Genomic DNA, 14,277 nt, shown 5'->3' on the forward strand with positions numbered 1-14,277 from the left:
CGCTGGCTGTCAAAGTCGGACAGGTTTTTTTTCCTTTTGTTCACGAACCGCTTCAACCAATCAGGAAGCACCACAATTTCCACACTATACAAACATTGAGCCAAACCCCGAACCAAGCAAGAGTAACTTTGTGTGTGCAATGGCCTCGTCGGATGTGCTGAACGAATAACTTTCTCAATTTTGCTATCAACGCGAAACGGGAAGAAAGTGTCGCGCCGTCTTAACAAACGCAAACGTAATATACCCTAGCGGTAAACGCAGTATCCTCTACCGTGAGTGTCCGGTGTACGGTGAAAGGATCGGAAAATTTCGAGGGTTTTGATTTGTTGTTGTTTTTGGGTTTGTGTTTTTCCTACACGAAAAGTGAAAAGCTACACACAGGAGCAGTGGCGTGGAAAGACATACTGGCCATTCATTGTTTATTGTGCGGTACAATCGAGTCGAATCTCAGTGCACCGTGATCTTGTGCATTGTGCGTGTTGCGTGTGTGTGCCAAGGAAAAATAGCAATTGGATTGTAACGCGAACTTTTTACCTCGAACTTTAATCGGTCACAAGTCGGGCTGACCGTGGCATACTACAGGAAGTAGCCTCAGTATATGCGTACGTGTGCGTTAGTGTTAATTAAAGTTTGCCCTGCAACGTTGACTCTTATTCGTGAATGCGGCGCACTAATTGTAGTGCACTAGCGGAGAAAAGAACCACTCCATCGAGACAAATACTTTGTTATGGTTGTCTAAATTTAGCTGCTAGCTGTTCATCTCCGAGGCGAGGTCAATATTGGCAAATACCTCAACCATTTGGGGACGACTACATTCACATAAGGAAGCAAAAAAAAATCCAACCAATCTACAGTGGAGACAAAACCGTATCGCGAATCGCAGGCAACCTTGGGTGGAAGGTGGTCGTAATAGATAGATTCGTTTTTTGCGGTGGCAAGAGTGGTTTTCTATCAGCAAGAGCAGCAAGAGGTGGCAAGGGCTAATCGGCAGAGCATCTCCTCTCACATATACACGGAACGCCGCAGTAGAGTAAACGCACAGACGTTCAACCATCAACACGGGTGCCCTTATTTGACCGTTGATATATTTTCGGGAAACTTCCATACTTTTTATCAGCCTGCCTGCCTGTCCGATTTCTTTCGGACGCTGAAAGGTGGAGGTGTACTGTGCAACGTAATAAATTGTTGAAAACAACAAACTTTGATAAAAAAAAAGACATACAAACAGCGTACGCGTACTCTCGCGCAGAAACGGAGTACGGTGTGTGAATCGCGGCATCGTAAAAACAAACCAAGAGTAGTGGTGTTTATTTGTATTCGTTGTGTTGGTTAAACGCCATATAACCATATCGTCGGATGCGACTGCGGGCGGTTAGTGTTGTGAAATAATATTCCCATCCAAACGAGTTCCCGTCGCACGAACCGTACTACCGGGGGGAGGTTTTGCTGGGAGAGAGCCCCGACATCAATTCTGCGACATACAATTTATCCTACGAAACGCAGAATCATATCGTCCCGTAGTACCATCGCCTACTACGCAAAATACAACATTTCGCAGAGGCCCGGGACATACACAAAATTCTAAAATGGATGTAACGTTGATCGTGAAAGCTTCCAACCAGCAATGCGAAGATCTAACCATCAAATGCGAACCATCCTGGACGATTCGGCGACTAAAGGGACACCTGACGGAAGTCTATCCGGGCAAGCCGGTAAGTAGTAGCGTAGCTGTCGAAACTAAATTTTCATCTTTGCGAGCTGTCCGTTTTAGCGAAACTGTAATATCGATTTTGAAAAGGGTGCACCACAAAAACTCTCGGCCTACTTGGATCTAGCGCGCAGCCAGTTAATACAAGAATGAATCAGAGACACAGAGCTGTATCGATTGCATGTCGTGCACGGTGTACATGTGACAAATAGCTGGAACCATACAAACCGAGCGCGTTGGCGTTGAACGGTGGAATGTTTACATGCTTAATTAAGCTGATCAGTTCTAGAAACGTTTGGGTTTCGGAAAGGGACAAACGGGTCGTCTTCATACACACAAACACATGCATAACCTCCACGCAAGAGTACGAACAATGTGGTTTTGGTTTGGCCACGTGCAATGGGACAAGAAACCAGTTGTGTAAACACTCGATGACGTGTGTTTATTATTGCACTTGTCTAACGAGTCTGTAATACTTAACGCAACCGAATTCTATCATCCACTGCATCAGACTATTGAAAGCAGAATCGTAACTATGGATGGACGGAGCTTTATTGTCCGCATCTAATGTTGGTAGTGTTTTGTCATATTGCATCATTCTTCTTGTATGTAGCATTCTTTGTAAGAAGGACGACAATTTCCCATATTGGAAGGAAATGTTATTGATTTATTAGACTTTCCGTTTGCAACATTATTGCCGCAGTGTTTGGTAGAATAAGAAATAATTCTCTACAGCTATCCAATTACAGAGCTGACGGTAGGACACGTCATTGTTTTGTAAATCGATTATTGCATTCAAAACCTGATGCTGCTCGTGGCTTGATACGTAGCAATAGTAATACATTTGAATTTAAGCTTAAAAACACATAGTCAATCAAAACGCAACGTAAAATTGCAAGTTTATCTTCGGCTATGGCTACTGCTCATTTGCATCACTCTCGAATACATTTTAAAAGGAACACTTGTCATTATCATCTACGTGCAAAATCTGTAGTACGTACTGGGGGAAATTCCCGTCCTACGGTGGTTTATGTATGACGAGTTGATAATTAAACCGATAGAGCCCCTGAGATAATGCTAATCTCAGTCCGCTTTCACTGTGTGTAGTGTTTGAACGCAAACCAGAGCAACAGAGAGTCTTAATTAGGGGCCAGATTGGTTTGCTTGTCTCTTTAGACGTATGGTGTGGCGGAGGATCAGTTTCAATTGGTGATCATTAACGACCAGTTGATATGGTTTTAAATATAATTTCTTTAAAATAATTATTAATAATTTTCTTATGTGTCCGTTGAAGTAATTGATAAAAACTCATAAAATTTTCAAGTGTCCCATTTATGTCTTGTGACACTGCAAACAGACCACCAGACTTGGAACAGATTTTGTTAAAGCATATTGTGTGAGAACTTAACCCTTAGCGTACACACTACAAAAGACTTAAATCTCGTCACTTTCTGTACAAGTATACAGGGCAAAAACAGTGAATACGTGTCCCTTTCCAGTTGGATAATGATAAGAGGTTGTGAATGTATACAAAAACAGAAAGCAGTGGTTGTGTGAAGCTCGCTGAGCTCCCAAACCGTTGTTGTAGTGGGACAGCCTTAAAAATAATGCTGTTTTCGTCATATGATAACGAGGCACAGTAGAACAGTAGAAATTGTCGACTGCAGCATAATGGTTTGAAAAATACATTTACACATCAGGACAGTGCGATTTAAATGATACTTCGAACAGGACGTGTCACGAGTGTACCAAGAGTTCAAAGTACCTGACGCAACATTAATCGCAATAAGTTTCGCCAGTGTAATATTTTTAATATTGATACCACGTATACACAAATTCACTGTTGACAGGTTAGTTAAGATAAGAACATTTTCTCGCTCATTATGAATATGTTTACCCAATGAAAACAACGTTAGTTTCCAATTAATATCTTCATTTTTCGATACAATCTAAAAGGTTGCTTTTTTATCTTCCCTTTTACAGAGCACTGATGAACAGAAGCTGATCTACTCCGGCCAGCTGCTCGGTGACAGTGTGGTCCTGAAGGACGTCCTTCGCCAGTACGATGGTCAGCAGGCACACACGGTGCATTTAGTGTTTACGCCAAAGAACAGCTATTACGGGGGAGGCGGCAGCAGCAGTAGTAGCGGCGGTAGCAAATCGAATGCCAACAGCAAAATGGTTTCGAATGCAAGTGCATCCGCTGCCGGGACGAGCAGCAGCAATAATGGTAGCAACAATTCCAGTACCTCGCTCGGGTCTAGCCCATCCTCCTACGAAAGAAGTGCGCGTGAAGGTGTACACAACGTCGAAGAAGCGAATGGTGATGGGCTCCGTCAACGTTCCGTTTCGCAGGCTCGGTCCACGGCAAGAACAACAAACCCGAGACCGTCGCAATTTGTGGAGCAAACCGTCGCACTTGAAAATTTCATGCAACAAACATACATGCAATACCTAAACCAATATATTAATCTGTAAGTATTGCGCATTTGCCATCCAAATGGTTGCACTATATAACTTGTTAAATAATAATGCTCCGGTGTAATCAATTATGTCTACATAAAAAAGAATTTTAATAAAAAAAAACTTACATTTTTCTTTTTATTTTCAGAATCAACGAACAGACAAATGCGAATGCTTTATACTCTGCTACCGGTCTGCCAGGCGCTAATGGAAGTAACGAAACGGCACCATCGACTTTAAATCCCCTTTCGGGAAATCAACCATTTCCAGCTGTTCCATTCGTGCCGGTCGTACAATCAGCGACACTGGTTGGAGGTTTCCCTAACCTTGCCTATTATCCCTGCATGACGTCAGCCCCATATGCGAGTGGGTTTCCATCCACCAGCAACATTCCAACTGCTTCATCCGATGCTGGAAGTGTCCCAGGCGTACAATCCGGCCCAAACCCTTTCTTACCATCTTCCACGCATCCTAGCACCGATGTGGCATCGGCTTCCGGTCAGCCAATTCCCTCACCACAACACATCCCAGGTATGGTAAACCCAACATCCTCCAGCTCATCGATAGAGGGTGGTGAGGCAAATGCTGCCACAACTCCGGCAGCAGCTGCAAGTGGTGCAGAAACGGCTGCTGTAGCACCTGCGGAACAGGGCACGCCACAAGATGCGGCCCCAGCAGCAGCAGCCCCAGCCCGAGCACGTCGGTTTCCCAATATTGTGGTCGAGGAGCAGGAAAACAACGATTGGCTGGATGTTTTCTTCAGCTTGTGTCGGTTCGGAATTCTGATCACGGTCATTTATCTTTATTCGTCTCCGATCCGATGCCTGACGGTACTTTTCATTGGTTTTATGTTGTATCTGTAAGTAGCAATCCATTTGATTATAACATGATATAACACAAATCGTGCTTTATTGAGATATGTTTGGTTTTTTTTTTTCTAGTAAAAAACATCTACGACGTATACCTCAGTTGCAAGCAAACCAAGATGCTAATGCCGTCGCAGCTCAACGGGAACAGCAGCCAGCGGTGGCTCAACCAAACAACAACAATGTACCTGAGCACAACAATCCAGACCAGCAGCTACCGAACGAATCGGGTGCCGCTAGTGTGGATAATGTCGCCAAAACGCGCAACAGTGAAACGGATAGCGCAACGGCTGGAACGTCTGGCCAGCAGGGAAGCAGCAGTACTAGCAGTAACGATGCTTCAGTTGTCTCGCGCCCACGGACTAGCTCTGCCGGTCGAAGTACCGAACCAACCACAGCAAACGCGGTTGAAGAGGAGGAACAGCAGCAGCAGACGATTAGCGAAGGTGAACCGGGGGCTGCCGCTGAACAACCGGCCGCTGAAGGTCAGCGGATGACATTCAACGATATGACTTCGTTTCTCGGCACGCTGGTGATAACGTTCTTCACCTCCATAATCCCCGATACGCCTGCAGCGTAAGCCTTGGGCAAAAGGTGTTGCAAAAAAAAAACGGTAAGAATTCGTTGGTGCTGTGTGTTGCTGCTTTTAAAATTTCCTATCTTAGCAGAGAGAGAGAGAGAGAGAGAGTAAGGGAGCGTGAGCACAGTTCCGTTTCCGTTCATTACTATGTCCACAGTCCAGGCCGATGCATTAACTTGAACGAAAAGTGGAAGCTTTGTACAGTTAGATTTACATATAACGTGGGAATATTTGGGTTAGGAAAAAACACATAGCATCGAAACACACACTTTCGCCAAAACAAAATGCGCGCTTGCTGGATGCTACCATACCCCGACGAGGGCATGTTGGTAGTTCCCCCACGGTCGTTGGGGGATGAAGAATGTGAGCGATTTGGTGTAAATTATGGACACTTGCAGAAGAAGGACACTAGCGAACGGTAGTTTCACTGTTAATAACCTAATTATGTTTATGTTTACCCTTTTTCTTTTAAATTTCACACATGGTATATTATTTAATTAATCTGTGTTAATAACGGCCATGCATGTTGTGCAAGATGTATAGAATCAATCACGTAGAATGAAAGTCGTTATTTAGAAACTAAAGCTAGTAGAAAAACATTGATCGTGGAGAGCAAAGCAAAGCAACGAGACGTTGTGGCGTGGTGCTATTTGAGGAAAGCCGTGTTGGAACTTTTGATCACACACACAAAAAGCTACAATATTTAAACACATTTTCTGCGTTCTTTTTTTGCGTTAGCATTTCGTGTATTGCTGCTTCCCCGCTGGATAGGGAAAGTTTATCAATTCGATTCTAGTATCAGGAAAACGGGAAATAATCGATAACAAAAAGCGAGTTGAATTTATCCAACAACACACTTTCTGCATGGTAGATTTTTTCACATTTTCTGGCATTACACGCATCGTTAAAACGGCGAAGGATATAGTAGTAGATGGATCTAGCGATACCCTGTTACACCTACAAAGCTTTAAGCAAAGTGGACAGATTTCGTTCGTTAGCACGAACTAACCAAAAACAAAAGAAAAAAATCTATTAGCAGAAAAAAACAAACAAACAAAAACAATAAATGGTATGTGTAATAAGTTAATGAATTGTGTTGTCGATCCTTAACATATTTCCTAATTTTTACGTCTTGTTAAATCCTTGTGATTGATGTATTAATGCAAATAAAATAAAAATTCAAAAAAGTAACATAATGTGTTTTGATACAAAAAAATAAACGATATTACATAATACATTAAATGATGTACCTACTAAACAAGCAAGTGGACCAACCTTCATCCAGGTTTTTTTTGTTCTTTTAGGTTTCCTACTGAATAGCTCGGAACAAATCTGGCCAAAAATGTAGTTATTCTCGATTGAAGAAGATAGTCATATTTTTGGATTGATAATTACAGAAGCAAAAGGTAAACATTATCTTTATTACACTTTATGCTTTAATTAAAGCTTCTTTACAACACATTCTCGTACACCCACACGTAAGGAGTGGATTTGCAACGATGAAGCATTTCGAAGCATAAGAAAACATCGGAGGCTGACAAACGAGGCCGACAAAGTGCAGTTTCTTGTGCTAGGATCGAGTGGGGCCGATTCGCTGGAGTGAGCTGTATCGCGCAGGTGGTTTATCACGATTTTTCACTCGTTTCGTTAGAAGCACCACCGTCTCCATCTGCTTCGTCGTCGTCATCGTCTTCGTCATCATCGCTAAGCTCGTCATCCAATCCTTCGAGATCTTCCTCAAGGAACAGGTTTTCATTGATAGGTGCGGCATCGTTGGCAGTTCCGGCGGCAGCACTCTCACCCTCAGCGTCTTCCGCGGCAGTTCGACTGGCTGCTTCCGCTGCCATCTTCTCCCACCGATCGGATTCCGCAACCGTGCCCGTATTATCGACCTGGTGGTAAAGGGGGAATCAAAAGTCAATCTTATCCACCATAACGCAAATAGATGTCCATCGGTAAGGAAACTCACATCTTTGATGTTCAGACTAAGCATGTTCAAATCCAGCTCCCTGTACTCAATCGTATCATCATCATCCTCGTTGCGACCGTACGATTCGACTGCCACTTCACCATCGTCCATACCATCGTCGACCAGATCCGGATTGAAGCTGAACATTTCCCTACCGGACAGCCCATTCTGGCGACCGGCCTTGAAGTCCTTCAGCTTGCGTTCTTCCTCCTTCTGTAACTTGTCCTTCTTCTCCTGTATCTTACGCTTCTTCCACGCCAAGAACGATTCCAGTGTCACGCGCGTTTGGCTCGGCCCAAGAGCTGCTCGCTCGCGTTCAATCAAATCGACCAGCGATATCTCTTCTTTCTGTGCTTCGGCCCTTTTCTTGTCCTTCTTCAATACGTACCCTGGTGGCAGGGCATGACGGTAGATACACTTTTCGCCATTGGGACACTCCCAAAACCAACCGTACAGCGAGCGTTCAACGGCATCGAGGAAGTATTTGCAAATCTATAGGAAACGGTTAAAAACGATCGTAAACCAACGAAGCGATAATTTCGTCTGCAATAATGCGCAATACTTACGATCGTGGTAGTGGGCATCGTTTTCTCTTTGCCGTGCTTTTTGGCAACGACTTCGGCCAGCTTCTCCTCGGACCAGTTTTCGATCGTATCGTTCGCATCGGCATCGCGTATGTCGACGTGAATCGAACGCTTTTCCGATTTCCTTTCGACGGCAGGATCGTGCGAAAACTTGCATTTGTCCCCTTTGGTACAGGTGCCTTGCTTGAAGAACGCACACAGTACCGATTTCGGATCGGCACCAACCTCCAGCTTCTGGGTCGCCACCGGTTTGAACAGTTTGGCCAGCTCCTTCTGCTCCTTCAGCTTCTTTTCCTTTTCTTCCTTCTTGGCGTTTACATTCTGGTTTAGGTTATGTTGTCCACCGCTCTTCACCTGCTTTTCCACTTGGGATATAAACTTTTGCTGCTTAGCTCCTTTTTTATTCTTCAATCCAAACGTTTTGTCCTGCAAAAATAACACCAATCACAGAAGATAAATGTTACATTCAATGGAATCGTCACATCTGACTGCGGCGTTCACTTCGTCCTTCGTCATCAAATACCTCAATGATTTTCTCCTTTTTCTTAGTTTCCGTTTTCTTCGACGTGGAGGGCGCTTTCTTTGGGGGCATCTTGCGGCTAGGAAAATCCTATACACTTTTGTCCAACTGAATAAATATTGATTAGAAAAGGGGAGAAAACAAATGTGCAATGGAATGGCAACAATTTAGCCAAAAACACACACGGCGACCAACTTGCCGAAAGATGACATTTGACCGTCAACCGATTGACATTTTGCGATGTTTTTTTAAAGCTGACGTACCTACATTTACAAGACCACTTTCAACGATCCAGATGACAACAGATTCCGCGATATTCGATGTTGTTCCCACAGAAAAAAATAATTTTTCCGTCGATCAGCAGGCTAGAAAACGTTTGAATGCAGAAGCTGTAGAACTCTGAAGATTTTGTTTACTTGGGTACATAAATATACCAAATGTACGTTCACTTTGAAGCCACAAAATTCCGTTTGCTGACTTGGCGATTGGTATTTTTGTTACTTGGGTGGTCTAGTGTAGGAGACAGACAATGTATACTAACCTTGGTACACATAGCAGAAGTATTTCTTCACCATGTGGTCGGGCCTGTGAAGTGGCCGTGTTTGTTTACGGCCTGCTTAGCAAAAGTGTAACTTTCGGCCGAAAAAATGGTGCGCCACAATAACCAGCTGCCGGACAATTTGCCGCAACTGCAAAACCTCATCAAGCGCGATCCGGATTCGTATCGGGATGAGTTTTTGCAGCAGTATCACCACTTCCACAGCGTGCTCGACATCTTTCGCCTGGAACCGGACAAGGAAAACAAAAACCTTTGCGAGTCGATCATGTTCCTGGCACAGGTGGCACAGTGCTATCTGGAAGAGTTGAAAACTTTTCCACAAACGCTGGTGGATCTTCTGAAAACCCACTCAACCACGCTCGATCCGGAGATGCGGAACACATTCTGCCGGGCGCTAATATTGCTGCGAAATAAGAACCTGATTTCGCCGCTCGATCTACTGGAATTGTTCTTTCAGCTGTTACGTTGCCCGGACAAAGCATTACGTACTTTCCTGGAGAATCACATCATAAATGATATCAAAAACATGAACGCAAAGCAGAAGGACATGAAGCTGAACTCTACGCTGCAAAACTTCATGTACACCATGCTGCGGGATACGAACCCAAAGGCGGCTAAAATGTCGGTTGACATCATGATCGAGCTGTACCGGAAGCAGGTTTGGAACGATGCCAAAACGGTAAACGTGATAGCGAACGTTGGTTGCTTTTCGAAGATCACGAAGGTGGCGGTGGCGTCATTGAAATTTTTCCTGGGAACCGATCAGCAGGACGAGGACGATGACGAGGAGGACAGCGATCGCGAAGTGGACCTGAAGGGTATCATGATGGCAGCCAAGGTGAACAAAAAAACTAAGAAGCGCAAGAAGAAGGTGGAAGCGGCCAAAAAGTTGTACACGCAGACCCAAAAGAAGAAGAAAAAGCCGGTGGCGTTCAACTTCTCCGCTATTCACCTGATTCACAACCCGCAAGGAATGGCGGAAAATTTGTTCAAACAGTTGCAGGATGGGAATGAACGATTTGAAGTGAAATTGATGCATCTGGATGTAATTTCGCGTTTGATCGGTATTCACGAGTTGTTCCTGTTCAGCTTCTATCCGTATATAGCTCGGTAAGTGGACCAGACAGTTGCCGCACCGCTAGAGAAACTAATATATGACCCATTTTATCTTCTTTCCCTTGCAGATTTATTCAACCACATCAACGACAGGTTACTCGTATACTTCAGTTTGCCGCGCAGGCATCTCACGAACTAATCCCGCCGGAAATCATCGAACCGGTGATAAAAACGTTGGTAAACAATTTCGTCACCGAGCGCAACTCGAGCGATGTCATGGCGATCGGGCTGAACGCGGTCCGTGAAATTTGCGTCCGATGTCCGCTTGCGATGAATGAAGACTTGCTGCGCGATTTAACGATGTACAAAAATTACAAGGAAAAGTCGGTCATGATGGCATCGAAGGCGTTGATAATGTTGTACCGCGAACAAATGCCCACGATGCTGACGAAGAAGGATCGTGGCCGACCGACGGAAGCGAGTGTGGAGGTTAAGCCGAAGCGTTACGGTGAGATCGTTGCAGCTGATTACATCCCCGGTACGGAAGCATTGTTGCGGGAAGATGCACCGGAACTGGAAGAAGAGGAAGGTTCGGCAGGAGATGAATCGGATGGGGACTGGGTGGATGTGGACAGCAGTGAGGATGAAACGGATGCCGTGTTGCGCGAGGCAAGGGGCAAAAAGGGTATCGTTATGATTAAATCTTCCAAACATAGCCAAGAAGAGGAGGAGGAAGAAGATAGTGAAGAGGAAGATGAGGAGAGTGATGAGGATGAGGACGTGGATGATGAGGATGAGGATGAGTGGGAAGAGTGCAGTGAAGAAGAAGAGGTTGAAGAAGAGAAGCAAGTCGAGCAACCGAAACTAAGCAAGCAAGCGAAACGAAGAGAAAAGAGAAAACGCACGAAGAAAATTCCCACTATCACGAAAGCAACCGCCGTTGAATCAGCAACAGCCGGCAGTGACACGGAACAAACGGCCAAAAATGGCGAACAAACACTTAATACGGCGGAAGCCATGCAGGAGCTGGCGTTGACCAAAATCTTTACCGATGCCGACTTTGCACGCATCGAGCAGGAGCGTGTGAAGAAGCAGCTTACGCATCACAGCCGCAAACGTCAGCTGGAAACGGAGCGCAGCGAGTTTGTAAAGCTGGACGCAATCGAGATGATCTACAAGCGGCGCAAGGCGGACAAGCAGGCACGCGTGGAGAGCATGCAACAGGGTCGTGAAGATCGGGAAAAGTTTGGCTACAAGGATAATCGGTTGAATCCCCACTGTTCCAAGACGAACCGTGAAAAGCAGAAGAATAAGAACTTCTCGATGATACGCCACAAGGTGCGAGGCAAGGTAAAGAAGTCGTTCCGCGACAAACAGGTAGCGCTGAGGAAACATTTGTTGCATGTCAAGAAGATGAAATAAACTGGGAACTACTTTTGTTAGAAAGTACACCCAAAGTTGAAGTTTTACGGGGTTGACTATAAATGTCGTAAAGAATGCAAGGCGATCACGCACGTCGCGAAGAGCAAGGAGGTTGAAGATATTAATACCACATTAGCATTCATTCGGAAACCCAATTGCATTACCAATTTGGAGTTGACGGAGATTCTGATCCCAAATTGTCTTGAAATGGAAAAAACGGTGTAATTGATTAATTAAAAACATCTCATGACTAGTAACCTTGGTGATTGTTTGCATACGTGTATACATACCTTGACATATATTTGACACTTCTCCGTAAAAATCGCATTGTTTACCTTTATACTTTCCGATTTTTGGTTGTTCTCCCTAATTGCGTGTTGTTTTCGATCACTTTCAACTCCTTCTTCCTTGGCAGTGTTAAATATAGGCCATGTATCGGACGTCCAGCCTTGTGGTGGCGCTGGGCTGCGTTATACTATCGATCAAATATGGCATTGCCTTCCCAACGTATGACACCAGTCCCGTATCGAACGTTCCACTCTACACGGATGGAATCTATTTTGAAGAACTGAAAACGATTAAAGTGCAGGTAAGCTCGTGGACACTGCGAGCTGATTATGATATTGCGTTGTTCATAGAGGAAATCGCCACGGCAAACAATACCGTGGCTAACCTGTTGAAAGCCTGTGCAGAGATGCGAGAAAAACGTATAGGGAACTGCGATGGAATTAACAACATTCTTGGACTGACAAAGCAGCTGAATGACTTTAGCGTCCTGCTGGCTAGTTTTTGTGAAGACGGTAAAACCACATCGACAAGAATGAAGCGAGGCATTTTCCGTTCCTGGTTCGGACTGATGGACGATGAGGATAGAAACGATATTCGTGACAATTTCGATAAGGTGAATCATCAGCTCACCATTGAGTCAACCTCGCTCAAGATGTTCTATAACACCACCAACGAAGCGTTGGCCGTATTGTCGGGAAACACCTTCCAGGTCGATCCAAAGCGGCCGCATACGATTGATTTCACGCGCGAAGGTCAACTGTTGCTAATGGACATTTTGCTAAACAAAATTATAGCCAAGAAGAAGTTGTTCATGGAACTGTTACAAACCACAACCTCGATGGGATTGAGCGATAGCATAATCTCTCCAACGCAGCTGCTTGCTGAGTTGCAGAAGGTGCAAAAATTACTTCCGGAGGAGTTTATCTTTCCCGTCGAGTTAAAGCTTCGCGAGATGCTCAAACTGTACCCATTGTCGAAGGTGATCGCTAATGTGGATGGGTGCCGGGTGGTAGTCAACATACTGATACCGCTGTGCAATCGCTTGCTGTACCGTACGCTAAAGGGAACGAGCGTTCCAATGCTGTCCGAGGGTGTTATGAAAATGTACCTGCTGGAGCGAGACATTATGGCGTTCAATGAGACATCTCACACCGGAATGGTAATGACGTTCGATGAGTACAAACAGTGCACCCATCTGACGGACTTTACGCTCTGCAATGCTCACCATCTGATGCGCAATCTTTCCACCACCGACGATTGTATCGTAGCGACGTACTTCAACGCCACGGAACGCGATTCGGACTGTCGTCTGTCGCGGGTGCAGCTGCGCAACCAGCTGTGGATACAGTTGGCCAATCCGAACGTATGGATTTACGTTATGCCGAACTTTACCGTCATCACCGTACAGTACGCATCCAACCGGCAGAAGGTCCTTACCTTGCACGGTGTCGGGATGCTAAAACTCCTCCAAATGTGTCACGTGCGTTCAATGGACGTGCTGCTACAGTACGTGCCACAGCTAGGCGGAACGAAAATAAGCCTCGCCGTTTCCGACGGCTTTAGTCTTCCAGTGAAGATCACACGCGAACAATCGTTAATAATATCAGGTAGCTCGAACGACAACAGTCGCATCATTCCGGTTGGCAAGTCCACCGAGGTGCAGTTAAGTGAATCGTCCCACGTCGCAGGCATATACCGCGAACCGACCCAACTTTCGCCGTGGATTATCGTGGGAGTAGTTTTCGCCGTGTTTTTCGTCCTGCTGGCCGCGATGCACGTATTTCTGAGGGAGTTTGCGATCAAACGTCGCTTGCGCCCCAACCAACAGGAGGATCCTCAAGGTATGGATTCATCGCAACACCAGTGGATTCCGTGCGACAATACACAACTAGCGTCAGCGAATTCGTCCCTGCAAAGTCAGTGAGCAGCTTAAGGAACGATTTCCTTGCATTTTAGCTTTAGCAAACGGTTCTAGTGCCTTGTTGTGGCAAAGATATACGCAAAGTAGCCAAAGTGTAATTGCATAACGAGAATGATAATCAACCTACATACGCACAACATATTTAAAGGCGTATTAGTGCAAATATTGTGATAACATTTGCTTGAGGGTGGAATACGTATAGGGGAGCTTATTTTTGTACGAAAGTTTACCAGCTACGGACCAGATAAACATAAACAGTTGTTAACGATATAAAATGGTCTGTAGTATTGTTGTACCGTGCTCATGGTACGCGAAAACCGGCCATATAAATGTAGAAACGC

At 45.0% G+C, this 14,277-nt stretch overlaps 4 protein-coding genes across 4 annotated transcripts; 3 read left to right on the forward strand and 1 right to left on the reverse strand.

Annotated features, from left to right (window-relative positions):
- The first annotated feature begins 1,586 nt into the window (after nucleotides 1–1,586).
- On the forward strand, nucleotides 1,587–5,617 carry LOC128714268 (uncharacterized). Its single transcript, XM_053809142.1, has 4 exons — nucleotides 1,587–1,712; nucleotides 3,692–4,182; nucleotides 4,320–5,030; nucleotides 5,113–5,617. Exons 1-4 carry the CDS (start codon nucleotides 1,587–1,589, stop codon nucleotides 5,615–5,617), a joined length of 1,833 nt encoding a protein of 610 aa, XP_053665117.1.
- Nucleotides 5,618–7,242: 1,625 nt separating this feature from the next.
- Nucleotides 7,243–8,762, reverse strand: LOC128712970 (zinc finger CCCH domain-containing protein 15 homolog). The gene is made up of 4 exons (XM_053807835.1): nucleotides 8,694–8,762; nucleotides 8,153–8,596; nucleotides 7,587–8,078; nucleotides 7,243–7,509 (listed from the first exon to the last, which is right to left on the reverse strand). The coding sequence occupies exons 1-4, from the start codon at nucleotides 8,760–8,762 to the stop codon at nucleotides 7,243–7,245; spliced, it is 1,272 nt and encodes a 423-aa protein (XP_053663810.1).
- A 574-nt stretch (nucleotides 8,763–9,336) lies between these two features.
- On the forward strand, nucleotides 9,337–11,727 carry LOC128714112 (protein SDA1 homolog). The gene is made up of 4 exons (XM_053808987.1): nucleotides 9,337–10,359; nucleotides 10,434–10,962; nucleotides 11,056–11,150; nucleotides 11,268–11,727. Exons 1-4 carry the CDS (start codon nucleotides 9,338–9,340, stop codon nucleotides 11,725–11,727), a joined length of 2,106 nt encoding a protein of 701 aa, XP_053664962.1. The 5' UTR covers nucleotide 9,337.
- A 430-nt stretch (nucleotides 11,728–12,157) lies between these two features.
- On the forward strand, nucleotides 12,158–13,939 carry LOC128715135 (uncharacterized). Its single transcript, XM_053810015.1, has one exon. It carries the CDS (start codon nucleotides 12,158–12,160, stop codon nucleotides 13,937–13,939), a length of 1,782 nt encoding a protein of 593 aa, XP_053665990.1.
- The last annotated feature ends 338 nt before the right edge of the window (nucleotides 13,940–14,277 follow it).

The sequence above is a fragment of the Anopheles marshallii genome, chromosome 3 (genome assembly GCF_943734725.1).
Source record: "Anopheles marshallii chromosome 3, idAnoMarsDA_429_01, whole genome shotgun sequence".
In the NCBI taxonomy this organism is placed as follows: domain Eukaryota; kingdom Metazoa; phylum Arthropoda; class Insecta; order Diptera; family Culicidae; genus Anopheles; species Anopheles marshallii.